Source organism: Mustela erminea, chromosome 7 (assembly GCF_009829155.1).
Source record: "Mustela erminea isolate mMusErm1 chromosome 7, mMusErm1.Pri, whole genome shotgun sequence".
Classification (NCBI taxonomy): Eukaryota; Metazoa; Chordata; class Mammalia; order Carnivora; family Mustelidae; genus Mustela; species Mustela erminea.
The window spans coordinates 121,459,271-121,479,979 of NC_045620.1; the positions used below are offsets into that span (position 1 = coordinate 121,459,271).

General features: G+C 38.3%; 1 protein-coding gene across 2 annotated transcripts in view; it reads left to right on the plus strand.

Moving 5' to 3' along the window:
- The window catches only part of HADHA (hydroxyacyl-CoA dehydrogenase trifunctional multienzyme complex subunit alpha), a 47,965-nt gene that overhangs the window by 5,735 nt on the left and 21,521 nt on the right, over positions 1-20,709 (plus strand). For both annotated transcript variants that reach the window (XM_032353103.1, XM_032353102.1), the window contains exons 2-7: positions 3,468-3,509; positions 3,603-3,673; positions 5,927-6,060; positions 8,237-8,375; positions 9,348-9,467; positions 13,088-13,190. In XM_032353103.1, the coding sequence (XP_032208994.1) occupies positions 3,468-3,509; positions 3,603-3,673; positions 5,927-6,060; positions 8,237-8,375; positions 9,348-9,467; positions 13,088-13,190 (609 nt within the window). The remainder of the gene's footprint in view (positions 1-3,467; positions 3,510-3,602; positions 3,674-5,926; positions 6,061-8,236; positions 8,376-9,347; positions 9,468-13,087; positions 13,191-20,709) is intronic.

A 20,709-nucleotide genomic window follows, 5' to 3' on the forward strand; every position in this document is an offset into this window, starting at 1 on the left:
GTGATGTTTAAAAATTTCATTTAGACTACTACCATAACATAAAATGGCCAGTGTGGTTTAAAATTTTGTCCATTACCTTTGATTATCACTGCATGCTAAGGCAGTCTAAGACTCTTGTTTGACATCCCTCAATTCTGAGCCAGATGAAGGTAGGGGCTTTGGAGAATGAGAGACCAGGCAGAAAGAGAGACAGATGGTCACAGGCTAGTGGGAAGGTTTAGCTGCTGAGAGGTTGTTAGGGATTTTTTTTTTTAAGATTTTATTTATTTATTTATTTGACAGAGATCACAAGTAGGCAGAAAGACAGGCAGAGAGAGAGGAGAAAGCAGGCTCCCCACTGAGCAGAGAGCCCAATGCGGGCTCAATCCCAGGACCCTGGGATTATGACCTGAGCCGAAGGCAAAGGCTTTAACCCACTGGCCACCCAGGCACGCCAAGGTTGCTAGGGATTTTAACCTTTTTTTTTTTTTTTTTAAAATAGTGCTCCTAAATTAGGTAGGCACTCTACTCTTTTGCATTATATTGTGCATTCCAAAACTGTATGCAGCCCCAATGCAGTACATTTCAATGAAAATCAGATATAAAAAAGTTTTAATACTAATAATTAAGAATAAAATGATGGTGGAATATTATTCAATCATAAAGAATGCAAAGTTGCCACTTATAACACCATGGGTAGAACTAGAGCATATTATGCTAAGCAAAATAAGTCAGTCAGAAAGACAAATACCATATGAACTCATTCATATGTGGAATTTAAGGAAGAACAATGAGCAAAGGGGGAAAAAAGAGAAACCGAGAAGCAGACTCTTAACTAGAGAGAACAAACTGATGGTTACCAAAGGGGAAGTGGGAGGGAGGGATGGGTGAAAGAGGTGATGGGGATTGAAGAGTACACTTACCATGATGAAAAATAAAATAATAAAAGGAAAGATTAAATTTGCTGATATTTAATATATGAATTGATAGAGGTACATGCACATAATTTATTTTAAAAGGAATAAAACAAATACTGAGGGAAAGCTAGTACAAGCAGCTAATAGTAGAGGTAATGAAGGAACCACTGGATATTATTAAAGCACTAATTCCCGGGTACAGGTGTTCATGTGTACTGCTACTATGCTCACTAATTATTAAGGGATGATTTGTTTTTATTTTTATTGCTAAAGAAAAAGTAAGCTTTGTTCTAGGATATTGGACAAGGTTTGAAATAAGGAGTAAAGGATTAAAGAGGTGTATAGGAGGGGCACCTGGCTGTCTCAGCAGGTGGAGTATGCAACTCTTGATCTCAGGGACATGAATTCAAGCCCTGTGTTGGGCATGGAAACTACTTTAAAAAAAAAAAAAAATGGAAAAAGAAAGAAAGATACCTAGGAAATAGGGTTTGAAGTAAACCATGAACATGAAAGACAAAGGAAGAAAGAGCAGGGTGTTTTTAAAGAAGCTTGGAAGTTGTAACTAAGGGATGTGGACCCTGTGCTGGCCTCCAGAGTAACTTGGTTACTACCTGGAGCCAGATGTTTAGGTTAGAGCAAGACAAAGGTGACGCTTTAATGGTAGTAAGGAGGTAGAGTAATTCCCAGAACAAACTTTGAAATTTTGCCTGAGAATTTCACAGTGTTCCCTACCTTCTGTCCATAGTCCACGTTCAGACTTTTCTAGTGATGGCTTGTGCTCAAAACATCATCTCATCATTATTATCCAGGAGAACTTCAAGTAGTGAAGTGATTAGGAGGAGGGAGAAGTGTGGTGGGTCTTTTGTCCTCCCCAGGTTAGGAGTATTCTTGGTAGAGGGCAATAGAGCCCTGTTCAGTTAGAAATTCTTAAAATAGAGTGTGACTGGACTATTTCATAAATGGCCACTGTTGATGTCATCTTTTTTTAAAGTTTTTATTTGAATTTCAGTTAACATACAGTGTAATGTTAGTTTCAGGTATAGAATATAGTGCTTCAACACTTCCATACAACACCCGGTGCTCATCACAAGTGCATTCCTTAATCCCCATCACCTATTCAAGACACCCCCCACACACACTTCTGGTAACCATCAGTTTGTTCTCTATAGTTAAGAGTCTGTTTCTTGGGGCGCCTGGGTGGCTCAGTGGGTTAAAGCCTCTGCCTTCAGGTCGGGTCATGATCTCAGGGTCCTGGGATCGAGTCCCACATCTGGCTCTGCTCAGCAGGGAGCCTGCTTCCTTCTCTCTCTCTGCCTGCCTTTCTGCCTACTTGTGATCTCTCTCTGTCAAATAAATAAAATCTTAAAAAAAAATTTTTTTAAGAGTCTGTTTCTTGGTTTGTTTCTCTTTCTTTTTCCTCTTTGTTTTCTTAAATTCCATATATGAGTGAAATCATATGGTATTTGTCTTTCTTTGACCTACTTTGCTTAGCATAATACTCTGTAGCTCCATCCATTAGGTTGCAAATGGCAAGATTTCATTCTTTGTGTCTAAGTAAAAATCCATTGTAAATTATTTTACTTTTGATAACACTGGAAAGTCCATCTCCATAAAAATACAAGAGGATGTGGCTAGAGAAAATGGTTGAGTATATTTGTTATATACCTGGGACTGACAGTATGGATTGCTTTGTAGATTACTTATTTCCTACTGTGTTCAGTTCCTATTGCTGCTATAACAAATTTCCACAAATTTAGTGTCTGAAACAATACAAATTTATTATCTTACAGTTAAGAAATGTCAGAAATGAGTCTCACTGAGCTAAAATCAGAAGTGTTGAGGGCACTTGGGTGGCTCAGTGGGTTAAAGCCTCTGCCTTCGGCTCAGGTCATGATCCCAGGGTCCTGGGATCGAGCCCTGCATCAGGCTCTCTGCTCAGCAGGGAGCCTGCTTCCCACCCACTCTCTGTCTACTTGTGATCTCTGTCAAATAAATAAATAAATAAATAAATTTAAAAAGACTGTTGGCAGGGCTGTGTTCATTCTGGGTGACCTAAGGGAGAATTCATTTCCTTACCTTTTCTAGCTTTCCAGGTGGAGGCTGCCTGCTTTTCTTGACTTCTTCAAAGACAGCGAAGTGGGGGGCTAAGTCCTTATGCTGCCATCTCTTTGGTCCTCCTTGACTCTCTCTTCTTCATGATTACATTGGGCCCACTTAGATAATCCAGGCTACTCTGTCTCTCTGTCTCTCTGTCTCTCTCTCTGTTTAGTTCAGCTAATTAGCACCTTAGCTCCCTTAGCCATGTAACCTAACATATTCACAGTTTCTGGATACCTGGACATCTTTGAGCAGGCAGTTCTTCCACCAACCACATTTACTATTTAAATAATCTCATAAGCTGATCTTTAAAATGAAACAGGTATGGTAGTAGTCACAATAATGGCCTAGAATACATTATTCTCATTTGGGGGTTTTTGCTGTTGTTATAAATTCCAGCTTTGTTATATTTAGCAAGTACTACAGCAGTTATGTTTTACAAAGTAATTAATTTTGAATGCCTTTTTCTTGTAGGTTATATTTGCCGCAGCTTTTCAGGGTCCTCTGCTTTGCAAAGTAAGTTTAATTTCTTACTGACATGCTTACACTGCTTTTTAAATTTGTTTAGCAATAAACGTGTTTACAAATAAATTGTCTTTTCCTTTTTAGCCAGAACCCATATTAACTATGGAGTCAAAGGGGATGTGGCTGTTGTTCGAATTAACTCACCCAATTCAAAGGTACCTAATTTTAACTTGCTGCAGTCTCTTTCTCCTAATACATTCATGAATCCAGCGCTGAATAGGAGGGAAAGAAATCCACCAATTTGGCAGTAATCTCACGTGAATTTGTAGTTTTGTTAGTTTAGCAAATTGTTCAAGGAGTGCAACTTTCTGGAGCAGAGGTCCTTGTTTAAGAATTCCTTCTAGATGACCTTAGGTGTCAGATTAACATCCGGGGTTAATGAAATTAGCCTTCTATTGTTGTGTAGCATGCTGAGGTGACTTATTAGATAAGAACCAAAGTGCAAGCTTTGTTTTATAAGAGAAATCACCTGTTCATCTTAACTACCAGGTTGTTATATATGCTTTCCTCATTACCTGCCTGATGTCGTTATCTGTAGAAGATTGTCTGGGTTAAATGTGGTTGTTAAGCTTCCTGAGGAACTTGAATGAATGACTGAGTGTAGTTCACATATTGGAAGTCAGGTTCTGTTCTAAGTGAAGCCTCATTTGTTTTTGGCAGATTCAGGAAAGCATGGGGCATTAATCCAGTCTTTGCCAAGATGACCTTTATTGCAGGAGCTCATGCTTTTTCCCCCATCTAAAACTGATGTTAAGAGGGGCGCCTGGGTGGCTCAGTTGTTAAGCCTCTGCCTTTGGCTCGGGTCTTGATCTCAGGGACCTGGAATCGATCCCCACATTGGGCTCCCTGCTCAGCAGGAAGCCTGCTTCTTTCGCTCTCTCTTCCAGACCCGTGCTTGTGTTCCCTCTCTCGCTGTCAAGTAAATAAATAAAATCTTTAAAAAAAAAAAAAATGGTTGGTGTTATGACACCTGGATGGTTCAGTTGATTAAATGTCTGACTTAGCTCAGGTCTGGATCTCACGGTTGTGAGTTCAAGCCCCACATTGGACTTCACACTAGGCTTAGAGCCTACTTAAGAAAACAAATAAAATTGGTGTTAAGTTTTCATACTTCAGGAATCCTCTTACTAAAGGCCTAGATGGAATAGGAGGACGTAGATGGAAGCAATTAACAACTATCACAAATTAAGGAAAATAACCAGTCCCCCTCACTAGGATGAATTTTGGTGCCCACTGACCAATGATTCAAACTTAAGATATTTTTTCAGAATTTTCTAAATTGAGCATTTTTTCTGAGCACAGACTCAACACATCCCTATAGTGGGAAGTTTGAAAGCTATAGAGGAAAATAACAAGTCATTCATAATACAAACCCAAAGGCAAATGCCTTCAATTTTTTTTTTTTCTTTTTTCAGTTTTATTCTTTGGAGAGAGAGCGAGCATGCACAAGTAGGCAGAGCAGCAGGGAGAGGGAGAGGAGAAGCAGGCTCCCCGCTAGGCAGAGAGCCTGATGCGGGGCTCGATTCCAGGACCCTGGGACCATGACCTGAGCCGGAGGTAGACACCCAACTAACTGAGCTACCCAGGTGCCCTGACTTTTAACATTTAATCCAGTTTCAACAAATAGTATTTACAAAATAAGATCATACTATATGTCTAACTTTGATTCCTTTTTTTCTTAATGTTATATGAATTTTTCCCTACCAACAAGCATGTGTAGACTTATTTGTAGCTCACATATGATTCAGATTCTTAGGAGTGTGACCCTGAATTCCTCCTTTGAGTAGATGTATTTTATGTGTATGTTAAAGATTTTGAGTCATTAATGAAGACACTGATGATACTATAGCCAGTTCAAAGAAGAATCCAGGGTACCTACAAATTTATAGATCAGGAATATTGAAATAAATGTGCAAATGGAGACAAATTGATTTTTCCACATGGAGCTGGTTGTATCTTCTGGGACAATTCGTTTGCATGCCTGTAGACAAGAATATTTTTTAATTGCTTTCAGTTATCTACACAGAGATTTAACATAATTCCAAAGAAGGAAAAAAAGATAATACAGAAGGGTGTGCTATAGATAATGCAGTTTCTTTGAAAAACCAAATTTCCCCTATCTAAATAATGTTACAGGTGGAAGTTGTCGTCTTAAAATTCATATGTTGAAGCTGTAAGCCCCAGTGTGATGGTATTTGGAGGTGGAACTTTTGGAGTTAATTAGGTTTACATGTGGTCACGAGAGTGGAGCCCTCATGAAGAGATTCTTATCTTTTTGTGTGTGTGTCAGTGGTTTTTTTTTTTTTTTTTTTAATTTAAATTCAGTTAATTAACTTACAGTGTATTACTTCAGAGTGTACGTACTTCTGATTTAAAGCCTTAGATTTATGTGTATTTCCCTTTGGCAGGTGAACACGCTGAATAAAGAACTGCAGTCCGAGTTCATGGAAGTAATGAATGAAATCTGGGCTAGTGATCAGGTCAGAAGTGCCGTCCTTATCTCATCAAAGCCGGGCTGCTTTATTGCAGGTGCTGACATCAAGTGAGTTTTCAAAGATTGGAAGTCACATTTCATCTTGGCTAATAGTATGTTTCTCAGGCCTCATCATTCCTTCTCTTAGGAGAAGGTGGAAGTAAATTCTCTGAACGTTTTCTTTTTTCAAGTTATTTTCACAAGTGTAATAAAGTTGATAGAAGAGGGGCTTGTTGCTTAAACCATGTAAGACTAAATCCTTAAAGAAGTCGAAAGCAGTTCTAAGAATATTGGCGTAGAATAAAAACTGCTGTACAATGAAACTATGAGGTGCCCTTTGTTTTAACCCAACAGACCAATAAATACTTAAAAGTTTGAAAATACCGTGTTAGCAAGGACTTGGGGGAAATAAGAAAGTTAATATATTACTAATAAGAATGCCAATTGCTACAGCACCTTTGGGAAACATTTTGACAGCCTTTAATGAAATTGAAAATGCATATATCATCTAATTCAGTGATACCTCATCTAGCTATATATACACTAAAGAAATCCACCCTTTGTTTTTAAAGACATGTGTATAAGGATGTTCAGCCCTGTGTAGTTTAAAATAGTAAAGAATTTGAAGCAATTATATGTTAGTCATTAGGGAAATGGAAAACTAAACAAACTTTCATATGATAAAATACTACAGAATGGCTCAAAGGAATTAACTGCATCCACAACATAATGTTAGAGCTCGAAAATATTAAGTTTTATAGAACTTTTATAGACTTTTTAAAAAAATATTTTATTTATTTATTTGACAGAGAGACACAGCGAGAGAGGGAACATAAGTAGGGGGGAGTAGGAGAGGGAGAAGCAGGCCTCCCGCCTAAGGAGGGAGCCTGAAGCGGGGACCCCCATGACCCAAGCTTAAGGCAGATGCCCAATGACTGAGCCACCCAGGTGTCCCTTAAAAAAAAAAAAAAGCAAGTTATAGAACATTCTGCATAGCATGTAGTTTATATAAACATTTTTAAATCATAGTGAGATGCCTCTGTTATTTATAGATACAAATATATAGTTGGTCTGGAAGGATACACTACAAATATTTGAGAATGGTTGTCTCAGAGAAAATGAAGTAGCTGGTAGGACTCTGAGGTTGTCAAAGGGAACTTTAGTGATGCAGCTAATATTTTCTTTTTTTAATGGTGGAATTTATGTGTATATAACGTGCTTACAGTTTTCTAAAGCATTTATAAGGAGGTGAAATTCTATCCTAGTGTTAGTTTAATGGGCTAAAATGTTACCAGTTGTTGATTCTGTCAAATACAAGTGTTTGTTTTATTATTCTTTGTACCTTAGGCAATGATAGCCAGCATTAGAGGCTTAGTAGTTTGTACTTAAGGTGTTTGTATAGTTTTAAATCTTGCTCCACATTGTGTACTCTTTTTTTGTTTATGTATAGTAATTAGGAATTTATAAATATTTTGGGGGGGTTTGTGTGTGTGTGTGTGTTTTGTTTTTTTTTTTAGAAAAAGCAAAATTACCTGTATCAAGTGCTTTTTCTTCTAGCTCAGTTATTTGAGCCTAGCAAGGCACTGATGTACCTGGCACTGGCTTCCTATATCCAGAGGAAAATACTTAGCAGCTTCTGTGAGGCTAGCTGAGCAACTCCCAGTATGTAAAATGCCAAAAACTAGTTACCTTTGTTCAAACGTACAAAAACCACTTTAAATGCATTTAAGAACAAAGTAGCAAATGAAACAAACTGAAACTAAAGGACATGAAGTACAACGTTGTTCTTTTATGCTCACTAGGAGATAAATAACTTGAAAGCTTTTTTTTTTTCCCCACTGTTATTTTGATTGCTGTTCAATCTGGGAGTTACTTGATAGTAAAAATGGTTAATGTGAAAATATTTACCAGAAGATGATTTTCTCATGTACAGAAAGCTTTGTGATCTAATGTGGTTTTTTTTTTTTTTTAATAGAAAATAAAATTACACAACATGTTTTGTTTCATGTTCTCTGGATCCAGAAATCTGACACTCTTTATGGAGAGATGATGTGGCTTTATGGAGAGATGATGTTGCTGATACTAGTGCTGAGGCAAAACCATTCTTAAACTCTTGTGTATTTGAAGATACAATATCAAATATTGGTAGATGATAGGGCAGGGATACAATGGATGAGGTATTGAACAAAGTAGGGTATAATTTCATCTTTTTTTTTTCTCTTCTCTGCTTTCATGTTTACTACAGCATGTTAGCCTCTTGCAAGACCTCTGAAGAGGTAACACAAATATCACGGGAAGGACAGAGAACATTTGAGAAACTTGAGAAGTCCCCAAAGCCTATTGTGGCTGCCATCAGTGGAGCCTGCTTAGGAGGAGGACTTGAGGTATTGATTTCTTTCAAAGTCATTGAGACGTTGTTCAGCATATTGATGGGAATTATAAGCTGCAAACCTGTAGGCTATGGTTTTGCCTGCAAAAAGTTCTCGGAGGAGGATCAGCTTTCTTTTCAGTTGTCAAACTTCTGGATAGGTTTCAATCCTTATTTCATGGCACAGAGCAAGTAACCAAAAGTGTGATGTTTTCATTTTTATAAATTGAAAAGATTTGAACTACATCTCCAAGGTCGTCTTCAATTCCCAAAACCTGGTTCAGGCTTGCAGAGCAAAGATTCAGAAGTGTGGTCCATGCTTTCGAGCTACTTAAGTCTAGATGAGACTCACAGAGCGTAATATGTGTTTAAGTGCTTTGTGAGCAGTGAAGATGGTGAATAATGTAAGATTTGAGAGGAGAGATGCTTGCTAGACTGGAGCATGTAAGAAAGGAGAGGAGAAAATAAAATAACATTTAATGAGCATTTATCACATGCTGGGCTCTATGCTAGACACTTTCACATATATTAATTAAGGAAACCTATGCCTCGTCCTAAGAAATCGGCAGAAATTGATTAATCAGAAAATAATGGGGAAAAAGATCATTTCACATATGGCGTGGTATGAGCAAAGACAACAGTGAGCAAAAACAACGGTAGGCAAAGCCTATTCGATCACTGTAAGTAGGCCTGTTTGATAGAAAAGGAGGGTTTCTGTAGGATACAGGCCTTCCTAACTTGGCTTGCAATGTACAGTGATGTATGTGTATTTTTCTGTTTAGACCTAGCTTTCAGCAGGTTTTTAAGGAGATCCAGAACCCCAGGAAAGGTTCATTAGGGGGAAAGTATGAAATAAGCCTGGGACGATAAATTATAGAAAGCATAAAATACATTCCTGCTTTGTAAGTAATCTTTAGACCTTTGCATATCTGAAGATACTATAAAGTTACATTTTCTAACATTCTAATTTTCTTTTATTTGTTTGAAGCTTGCCATTTCCTGCCAATATAGAATAGCAACCAAAGATAGAAAAACAGTATTAGGTGCACCTGAAGTCTTGCTGGGAATCTTACCAGGAGCAGGAGGCACACAAAGGCTGCCCAGAATGGTGAGTTTAAGCCCCCTGTGACCTTTAGAACCTCAGTACCTATAGGTCCCTTTATCTATTCTTTTTATTCAATTATGGTTTGGTTTGGTTTTGTTTTTGCAGTATTTGGTTTATTTAGGTTTGCATCGGGAAAAAAGCACAGTTTATTCTTAAAGCAAAAATTAAGAGTTAAGTTATAGTAATAAAGAGAGCTCCTCTGATAGTATTTAAAAAGTCTTAAAATTTCAAATGACAGGGAAGTTGGATGGGAAAGGTGAGTATGCTAAAATTGTTATCGTGCGTTAAGAGGAGATGATTACATTCAAGTTCACAGGGATAACAGGTCTCTTCTTCATACATTCTCTAGTTTTGGCCATCAGACAATTTTCTATTTTCTAGACTAAGCTGCTATTTTGAGAATACATGAAAATACATAATATAGAATTGGAGATTCAAATAGAACACAGACCTATTTGTTATAAGCAAGAGAAATGTAACCTCAAGTTATGCTCATCTTTACCGAAGACATAGTTCTTTTAAGACATCTGATTCCAACTTATCTTAGATTTGGACACTACCTTAGTCTACCAAAACTGCCTTGGATACTTAACATCATAGAAATAAATATGAATTGCTCTTGTAATTCTTTTTTTTTTTTTTTTAGGATTTTATTCATTTGAGAGAGAGAGAATGAGCCTGAGCGGGGGGGGGAGGAGGCAGAGGGAGAGGGAGAAGCAGACTCCCTGCTGAGCAGGAAGCCCAGTGCAGAGCTCCATCCCAAAACCCTGAGATCACGGCTTGAGCTAAAGGCAGATGCCTAACTGAATAGCCACCTAGGCACCCCTTGCTCATGTAATTCTTTATACAATCACACGAACATTAAGAGTTGAATCAGTATTTCACAGAAGGTGTTTCCCAGGTAGCAGGAACTAAAAAATCTGTGGGAAATGGTCCTCACTTTGTATTGGTAGACATAATGACTTTACTTTTCTACAAAAGAGAAAAAAATGTAACTGTGATGCTGTTTCTTTTTTTTTTAACTTATTTAAATTCAACCAATTAATTTATGTATTACATAGTTTGAGAGATAGAGTTCAGTGATTCATCAGTCTTATGTAACCCCCAGTGCTCATTATATCACGTGGTCCTTTATATCTATTTCCTCTGATACAAAAGGCACAATATGGATATTCATTGTAAAAATTTAGAAACAAAATAAAATATGGGTGTATAGGATCAGTAGCAAATTTTATTACTGGTGTTTGATTTATTTTCTTAATTCTACTTTTTTAAATTCCTTGATCAAAATGAATTTTTTAAAGATTTTATTTAGAGAGAGCATGTACATTGGGGGTTGGGGGGACAAAGGAAGAAGGAGAGCCCCAAGCAGGTCTTGATCCCACAACCCTGGAATCATGACCTGAGCTGAAAAGTTGGCTGCTTAACCAACTGAGCTACCCAGGCATCCTAAGTCCTTGATCAAAATTACTGATTAATTACTAATCCCTGAAGAAGTATAAAGGTAAATATTTACCTTTCTGGAACATAATAGTTTTTTGGGGTTTGTTGTGGGTGGGTGTGGGTGTGGGTTGTTTGTTTGTTTTTACCTTTTTTTTTTTTTAAGATTTTATCTTTACCCCAGCATGGGGCTCAAGCTTACAACCCTGAGGTCAAGAGTTGCATGCGTTCCAACGGAACCAGCCAGGTGTCCCTTGAACTTATAGTTTAATTTGTTCCTTCTGTGCACATTACCATCTTACGAGTTTTTCAAATCCATGGGTCATATTTCATGATAACTGTGAGCCACATCTTTCTCTTGATTTGGATCATCTCAACTGCTGTATTCTATAGAACCAAAAGAAACCAATCAGGCTTTTGAATTCATAAGGAGAAGAGAAAGACAGTCAGACTTAGAGGCTACAGAGCAATGTTTTTTTGTTGTTGTTGTTGTTTTTAAGATTTTATTTACTCATTTGACAAACAGAGATCACAAGTAGGCAGAGAGAGAGGAAGGGAAGAAGGCTCCCTGCTGAGCAGAGAGCCTGACGCAGGACCCTGACATCATGACCTGAGCCAAAGGCAGAGGCTTTAACCCACTGAGCCACCCAGGCGCCCCCAGGGCAATGTTAATACCCACTGAACCCTGCAGCTTCAGGTACTGTTAGTTCCTCAATGAAAATAGGGCTCAGCCGAAATACTCTTTGGAGGGAAGTTGATATGAGCTGGGCATAGAAAAATAGGAAGATTTGTAGTATTAGTTTTCTGATAATAAATAGTGTGCATTCCTTCATAGAAATTGTCAAGAGGATTTATTGAAAGCATAAATAAGCCTATATGGTATAGAAGATATTCCTGGGTTTCTTTCATTGTCTTGCAATAATTGGTATTTGAATGCTGTTAGAAACCATTCTTCAGGTACGTACATAAGAAGTTCTAGCTGAGTTCTATTTTTAAGTCTAAAATTCTTATTAAAAATATTGTTGGGGGGCGCCTGGGTGGCTCAGTGGGTTAAGCCGCTGCCTTCAGCTCGGGTCATGATCTCAGGGTCCTGGGATCGAGTCCCGCATCGGGCTCTCTGCTCAGCAGGGAGCCTGCTTCCCTCTCTCTCTCTCTGCCTGCCTCTCCGACTACTTGTGATTTCTCTCTGTCAAATAAATAAATAAAATCTATAAAAAAAAAATTAAAAAAAAAAAAAATATTGTTGGGCACCTGGGTGGCTCAGTCAGTTAAGCATCCGGCTCTTGATTTCAGCTCAGGTCATGGTCTCAGGATCCTGGGATCAAACCCTATCCCCCACCCCCGAACCCTAGGCTTTCCCTCTCTCTCTCAAATAAATAAATCTTTTTTGGCGCCTGGGTGGCTCAGTGGGTTGGGCTACTGTCTTCGGCTCAGGTCATGATCTCAGGGTCCTGGGATCGAGCCCCGCATCGGGCTCTCTGCTCGGCAGGGAGCCTGCTCTCCTTTCTCTCTCTCTGCCTGCCTCTCTGCCTACTTGTGATCTCTCTCTCTCAAATAAATAAATAAAATCTTAAAAAAAAAAAAAAATTTTAAAAATACATGGGGTGCCTGTGTGGCTCAATGGGTTAAGCCTCTGCCTTCGGCTCAAGTCATGATCCCAGGGTCCTGGGATCAAGCCCCGCATTGGGCTCTCTGCTCAGTGGGGAGTCTGCTTCTCCCTCTCTCTCTGCCTCCCTCTCTGCCTACTTGTGATCTCTCTCTCTCTGTCAAGTAAATAAATAAAATCCTTTTTAAAAATTAAAAATACATAAATAAATAATGACATTGTCAAAATCATCAGGTTTCTCAATCTCCACCAAAGGGATTTTAAGTATTATATAAATGACAAAATATATAAATGCACAGCTTTAGGAAACAATTATTTTTCTACCGTATCAGTTCCATAAGACAGAAATCTTACATATTGAATTAAAAGAAGAGATACAGACATTTTTGCTTCAACGGGAAGTGTCTAATCCCAAAAGTTACCTAAATGTGTATTTTGTGTGTAAAATTTAACGGATTGATAAACAGCATAAAAATCTGGTTTTACTTTGCTTATTTATCTATTTTGCTCTGTTGAATGATTTGTAATTGTCATTCTGGTATTTTCCCCTGTATTCTGATCCTTCCTTGCTTGGTAGGTGGGTATGCCTGCTGCCTTTGACATGATGTTGACGGGTAGAAACATTCGTGCAGACAGAGCAAAGAAAATGGGACTGGTTGACCAATTGGTGGATCCCCTGGGTAAGTGGTAGCATGCCTCAGAACTGGGCCTTATGAAGTTATTTTTTTTCTAAAGCAAATACTGGTTAGCGTGAAATCAAACTCTAAAGAAATGAGTCATTCTGAAGAGTGAAGTTTTCTGAATATAGCTAATACTAAATCCTCTCTAACATTAATCACCCGAACTTTTATTTTATAAATTGGACATCAAGAGTACAGAATTGAATCAAAACCTTATTTTTGGTTCTTAAATTACCTGTATCGTTATTCATGATAACCCTCCTTCAATTTTCTGTGTCTGTTTTAATAATAAAATAAACATGTATGAAACAGCCTGAGAATGACATCTACTGATGGGCTGCTTCCCTCCATACAACTTCCTTGCCTCCCCTCACCCAAGGAAACCTCTATTCCAGATTGTATGTTCATTATCCTCTTGCATTTCTTAAAAATCAGCATTATTGAGATGTTCGTTATATACTAACAAATTTACCAATTTTTAATGTCCAATCTCAGTTTTGACAAATATGTATGGCTATGTAAGCACCACCACAGTCATGTAATAGAACATTTTTAGTTTATAGCTTTTTGTGTTTTCTTTCATTTTAGCTAATGCTTTTGAGATTCATTCATGTTATTGCATATTTCAACAGTTTGTTCCTTCTTAATGTTATTGTTATGTGTTATTCCATCATACCGATACACCATAATTTGTTTTTCCATTCACCAAATGATAGAAGTTTGAGTTGTTTCCAGTTTGGGGCTGTTCAGAATAAAGCTGCTATGAACATTCATCCACAAGTCTTTATGTGGACATAGATTTCATTTCTCTTAAACAAATAACCAGAGAGTAGATTGGCTGGCTCATATGATAGAATTGTATGTAGCTTTTAAGAAACTGTGAAGTTGTTTTCTCAAAGTGCCTGTACCGTTGTGCCTTCCTACCAGCAGTGTATGAGAGCTTAATCTAGTCGAGAGCTCTTCAACTGCTTTACATGGTCAGTCTTTTTAATTTTAGACCTTCTACCAGAAGTGTAGTAGTATCTTATTGTGGTTTTAATTTGTATTTCCCTAATGACATGAGATATAAAGTTTTTTTCATATGTCGATTTTCCTTCTGTATATCTTCTGGTAAAGTGTCTTTTCAGCTGTTTGGCCCATTTTGTTTGAGTTTTTCTTACTACTGGGTTCTCAGAGTTCTTTATATCAGAATACAAGTCCTTTGTGAGATTTGTGATTTGCAAATATTTTCTTCTTGTCTGTGGCTTGTCTTTTCATTATCTAAATGAAGAAATTCTTAATTTTGATGAAGTCCATTATATTAGGATCTTTTATGGGTCATGCTATTGTTGTATCTAAGAAATCTTTTCCTAGGTCGCCTGCATTCTGCCTTCGGCTCAGGTCATGTCTGGGTTCTGTCCCGCGTTGGGCCTTGCTCAGCGGGGAGTCTGCTTCTCCTCCTTCCTGCCGCTCTGTCTGACAAATAAATAAATACAATCATTTTAAAAGGGGGGGGGCAGGGAATCTTTTCTTTACAAGACTGCAGAGATTTTCTCCTATATTTATTTCTGGAAGTTTGGTGGTTTTGCGCTTCCATTTTTATCTGTGATCCATTTCAAGTTAACTCTTGTATGTGGTATGAGGTAGATAGAGTTTTGGGTTTTTTTTTTTGTTGTTTTTGTTTTTTTTTTTTAAAGATTTTTTTATTTATTTATTTGACAGAGAGAGATCACAAGTAGGCAGAGAGGCAGGCAGAGAGAGAGGAGGAAGCAGGCTCCCTGCTGAGCAGAGAGCCCGATGTGGGACTCGATCCCAGGACCCTGAGATCATGACCTGAGCCGAAGGCAGCGGCTTAACCCACTGAGCCACCCAGGCGCCCAAGTTTTGGGGGTTTTTTTGTTTTGTTTTGTTTTGTTTTGGGGGCTTTTTTGCAAATGAATGTCCAATGGATTGGCACAATTTGTTGAAAAGACTCCTTTCCCCATTGAACTACCTTGACGCCTTGGTCACAAACCAATTGACTCTATATGTTTGAGTCTATTTCTGGATTTCCTATCTCCAGTTATCTACATATCTTAAGTCAATATTATACTGTCTTGATTATTGTGTTTTAGTAAATCTTGAAATCGGGCAGTATGACCCCTTTTATTTTAGTTCTCTTTCAAAATTTATTTTGCCTATACTGGCTTGTTTGCATTTACATATAAATTTTATAATCATCTCATCTATAACTGCAAAAATAACATGCTAGGATTTTGATTGGAATTGCACTGTTGGGGAGAATTGACATCTTTAACATACTGAGTCTTTTCATCATAAATAGGGTATAACTGTTTATTTAGGTCATCTTTAATTTCTGCGGTGTTTTATACTTTCCTTTGCACATACCTTGCACAAAATTTGTTAAATTTATACTTTGGTACTTCATACTTCTAGGACATTATACTTTTTTTAACTTCAATTTCTCATTATTAACCACTTTTATCTATGTGTGTGTACATATACACAATTGATTTTTGTACGTGGAACTTGTATTCTGTGATTGCTAAATTTATTTATTCTGGTAGTTTTTTCTATAGATTTCTAAGGAGTTTTTATTTAAATAGTAATGTCTATAAATAAAGACATTTGGCTTTTTCTTTTCCCGTCTCGTTGGCATTTTTTTTCTCGACCTACTGCAGTGGCTGAGATCCTTAAGTACAGTATTGGATAGAGTTGGTGAAAGCAGATAGTGTTAACTTGTTGCCCATCTTAAGGGAAGAGCATTCAGTCTGATGCTGTAGGGTGTATGGTGTTAGCTGTGGCATTTTTATATACGCCTTTATCAGACTGCAGACATTTCTTTTTATCTATAGTGTGCTGAAAATAGACACTGAATTTTGTCAAATGTTCTTTCTGGATTTAATGAGGTGATTATGTGGTTTTTGTCTTTTTTAGTCTATTAGTAGTATCAATTACATTGAATTTTGTTTATTGAACCAGACTTGCATTCCTGGAATAAACTCGACTTGGTCATAATGTATTATCCTTTGTTTAAATTGACTGGATCATCTAAAGTTTTGTAAAGGATTTTTATGTATGGTCATGAGAGGTAATGGTCTCAGGGATAATTTTCTTGTGATAGCTTTGCTTGGTGTTTGGTATCAGAATAATGCTGGCTTCATGAAATGAATTGGAAAGGGGATTCTTTTTCCCTACTTTCTGGAAGATTCTACATAAAATTGGTATTATTTTTTCTTTAAATGCTTAATAGAATTCACCAGTGAAGTCATATATGAACTTGGAGTTTTCTTTGTTGGGCAAGTTTTTATATATGAATTCAATTTCATTCATAGATAATAAGGCTATTTAGGTTCTCCATTTTTTTTTTTTAAAGATTTTATTTATTCATTTGACACAGAGAGATCACAAGTAGGCAGAGAGGCAGGCAGAGAGAGAGAGAGGAGGAAGCAGGCTCCCCGCGGAGCAGAGAACCCGATGCGGGACTCGATCCCAGGACCCTGAGATCATGACCTGAGCCGAAGGCAGCGGCTTAACCCACTGAGCCACCCAGGCGCCCGGTTCTCCATTTTTTTGAGCAAGCTTATAATAGTTTGTTTCTCAAAGATTTTGTCCATTTTATTTAACTTGCTAAATTTATTGCAATAAAGTTGTTCATGATACTTCATTATTATTCTTTCAGTGTCTTTATACTCTTCAAAGATATATATCATTTATACTCTTTAATTCCTGATATTGATAATTTGTGTCTATTTTGTCCCTGATGAGTCTGGCTAGAAATTTATCAAATACCAGCTTTCAGTTTCATTGATTTTCCTCTGTCGTTTGTGTGTTTGCTATTTATTGATTTTACCTATTCTTTATTTCTGCTTGCTTTTGGGTTTAGTTTGTTCTTTTCTAGTTTCTCAAGGTAGAAGCTAAGATCATTGTTTTAAGCCTTTTTTTTCCTAACATAAGCATTTAAAGCTGTCAGTTTCTCTTATAGCATTGCTTTATCTGCATGTTATAATACTATGTTTTCAGTTCCATGAAGGTCAGAATATTTTCAGATTTCCCATTATTTCTTCTTTGACCCATGTGTAATTTAGGAGTGTGTTATTTAGTGTCTAAGTATGTGCAGATGTTTCAGAATCTTTCTGTTACTGATTTCCAGTTTAATGCTGTTATGATCAGAGTGTGGTTGATCCTTATTATTTGTAAGCTCCTTATCTGCGAATTCACCTACTTGCTAAAATTTGTTGTGACCCCAAAAAATAATATGTATGATGTTTTGCAGTCATTAATAGACATGTACAGAGTGGTGAAAAATTCATATCTCTCAGTGAAAATGTTCCAGCTGAGGTCAAACAAGGCAGCATTCTGCTTTCTTATTTCAGCTCTCATATAGCCAACAAGTATTCTTTTAGTGCCTATTTAGGGCCATATTCTTTTCATTTTTTGTGCTTTTTGGTTTTGATTTCACTGTTTAAAATGGGAAAAGCTAGGAGTGGAAAAGTACTGAGTCAGAGTAGAAGTGGTGTCTTTAAGTTTTCTCTTTCTTCCCCTAATAAGGAGGCCTCTTGAGAGGCACCTGAATTAGACTTTGGTTGGAGGTCCCAAAGAGAGGGGATTGAGGCACTTGGAGTAAGAATGCAAATGTGTATCAGAGCATAGCCAGCAAGGGATATCTGAGTTATTGACTGGAACTCCTGTTAAAGTCTGCAGTGCATTGGCTGTGCACCAAGTCTGCTGTGGGAAGGACAGCTTTCCCTGTGAGGCCTTCTGGGTAAAAGCCTTTCTAATTGCCTGTGGTTGGGCCTGAAAAATCACACATAGGTTTTTAGCCCAGAGCTGGGCTCCTCAGTTTCTACAAATAGTCATGTGGCCACAGCCATACCTATTTCTACTTCCCATTCCCTTAGCAAGTACCTCAGCTGATCATAGTTCTTTGCCTAGTGAGGTGACCTTCATTCCTAGAAGGTCTGGGCCACAGGCAGTCCTGCATGGATTGAGTTGTAATTTTCCATTAACTAATTACAGGCCCCAGTAGCACTAAGAGGACCCCCTCGTATTCAAGACCTACTCTTCCTTATTCCAGTTGTATAGTAGGAGATTGTAGCTGGAATCGGTGTAGAATCAGTGTAGTTGGTAATCAGGATGAATAGTTCTGGAAAGGGATTGCTGTGCTACAGCAGTGTACTTTCAGATGTCGCCTGAATGTCATACCGAACTATCTACAGACCAGGCCCGAGTTTTCTCTTCCCAAGTCATCTGGTCGTAAGGAACTCCCCATGAGTCCATAGGGGCAAACTGGGACAGAGAAGGGGGAGTAAAGAAAGTTTGGTCACTTTCTCATACAACTGGTCACTTTCTCATACAACGTTTGCCTTTAGGGTCTGCTCAAGCCCTTGCTCACATACACCCGTTCCTTTTGATCATGGAGTGGAGTGCTGTTGCACACCATGAACTTTATGGTTTAGTGGGCCAGACAACCTCCATTTCATGATGGGCAGCTTAGGTCACATGGTAATCTGATAGCCTATGGTTAATTAAATTTTGAATTCCTGCCGAGGCCCACTAGCAGGCCAAAAGCTGTCAGTAGGAGAGTAGTTACATGGGCTTTGCTCCAAATTCCTCAGTGTCTACACTATGATTTGCCTGTAGGGTCCTCTCAAGGACGCCAAACAGCCTCCCTGTCTACCACTAACAACACTTCATGCACCATCAGGTCTGAATCATATGGTCCAAGTAGCTTTTCTTCCTGGGCCCCACTTAAAACTAGCAGCCTTCAACTTAGTAAAGGGGCTAGAGTAGCACACCCAAATGAAATGTTGGTTCTAACATCCAGAGAGGCCCACTATGCTTGTGCCTGTTTTTCTTTGGCAGGAGGGGCCAGATGCAACAACTTCAGCATAATATCATCAATGTAATGAACCAGCATGGTATCTTGTAGAAGGGAAAGACAATCAAGGTCCCTGTGGACTAAATTATGACATTTGGCTGGAGAGTTGGTATACCTCTAGGGCTAAGACAGTAATGGTATATTGCAGACATTGCCAGGTGAAAGCAAACTGCTTCAGGTAGTCCTTACCAAGAGATATTGAGGAAAAAAGCATTTTCTAGATCAGAATATGCATAGCAGGAAAAAGATGTGTTAATTTGTTCAAGCAAGGAAACCACATCTGGAACACCAGCAGCAATTGCACTTACTACCTGATTAAGTTTAAAAGTTTAAATCCACTGTTGTTCTACAAAGGTCCATCTCTTTTATGCACAAGCCACAGCAGGCAAGTTGAATGAGTAGAAATCACCGTCTTTCAGATCCTTGCTGGTGGCACTAATCTCTGCAGTCCATCCGGGAATGCAGTATTACTTGGTTCACTGTTCTTCTGAGTAGAGGCCATTCTAATGGCTTACATTTGGCCCTTCCCATTTTAATAGCTCTTACTCCACAGGTCAGGGAGCTAATAAAAGGAGATCGCTAGCTGCTGAGTATGAGTATTCCAATTACGCATTCCAGAAATAACCACAGGGTGGGTTCAGGGACCCAGTAGGCCCACTCTGAGGTAGTTCTGAACTATAACTCCATGAATTACTTGACCACATAAGCCCCCCAACTCTGGTGGACCACAGAGATATTTTGGGTCTCCTGAAATTAGTGTCAGTTCAGAGCCAGTGTCCAGTAATCCCCCCAAAAGTCTGATTATTATATTTCCCTTTCCCCAAGGTTAATGACCTTATAGCATCCCTTTAGAGGAGGCTGGGAGAAAGATTAACAGTGTAATCTTATGGAGATGCAGCCTCCCCTGATTGCAGGAGGTTCTGAATCTGTAAACTGGCTCATTTCAAGGAATTGATTGAGGTGCCGTGACTGTCTCTGGTGATTTAGATTATTCTATTTGCTAGAACTAGAATTCTTTCACTTACACAGGTCAAGTAAAAATATAGTAGACTTACCGATCTGTTTCTTTTCTAGTGACACTTTGGTCAACTAGCCAGTGCTATAGGCCTCTGTAAGTCAGACTATTCTGATTACTTCTTTGGTTCCACTGTCCATTATGATAACCATACTCAGTTTGCCTTTGGTGGTGAAGTGTTGCTCTTTGACCTTGGCCACCGTAGGATCCCATTATCTCCATCGTATTTAGGGATCCCAGTTGATGGTAGTGGTTCCCACTGTAGTTTCTGACCTATAGAGAAGAGCAGTGACAGAGCCCTTCAAGGGTCCCAGGCCTCTTCTCCCAAACTGATTGCTTAGAGTCATGGTGAAAGATATGTCCTCAAGCCCTTCCAAATTAGCTGAGCAGGTCCAACATGATAAATCCATGTTAACTTTGAAATTTCCTTAAACCTTTCATTAACTTCCTCTACTGCTTACCAGCACAGTTCTAGCATTTCAGCATCATTTAATGCTGCTTATTTTCTGTTTGTCCTCCCTGTTCTTTGTTCCTTTTTTCTTCCTCCTTGCCTTTGGATTAGTCATTTCTTACCCTCACTATTGGGCTTTTACTTTGCTTTACCCTTTTAATGGTTGTTCTGAGGTTTAAATTGTACATCTTTA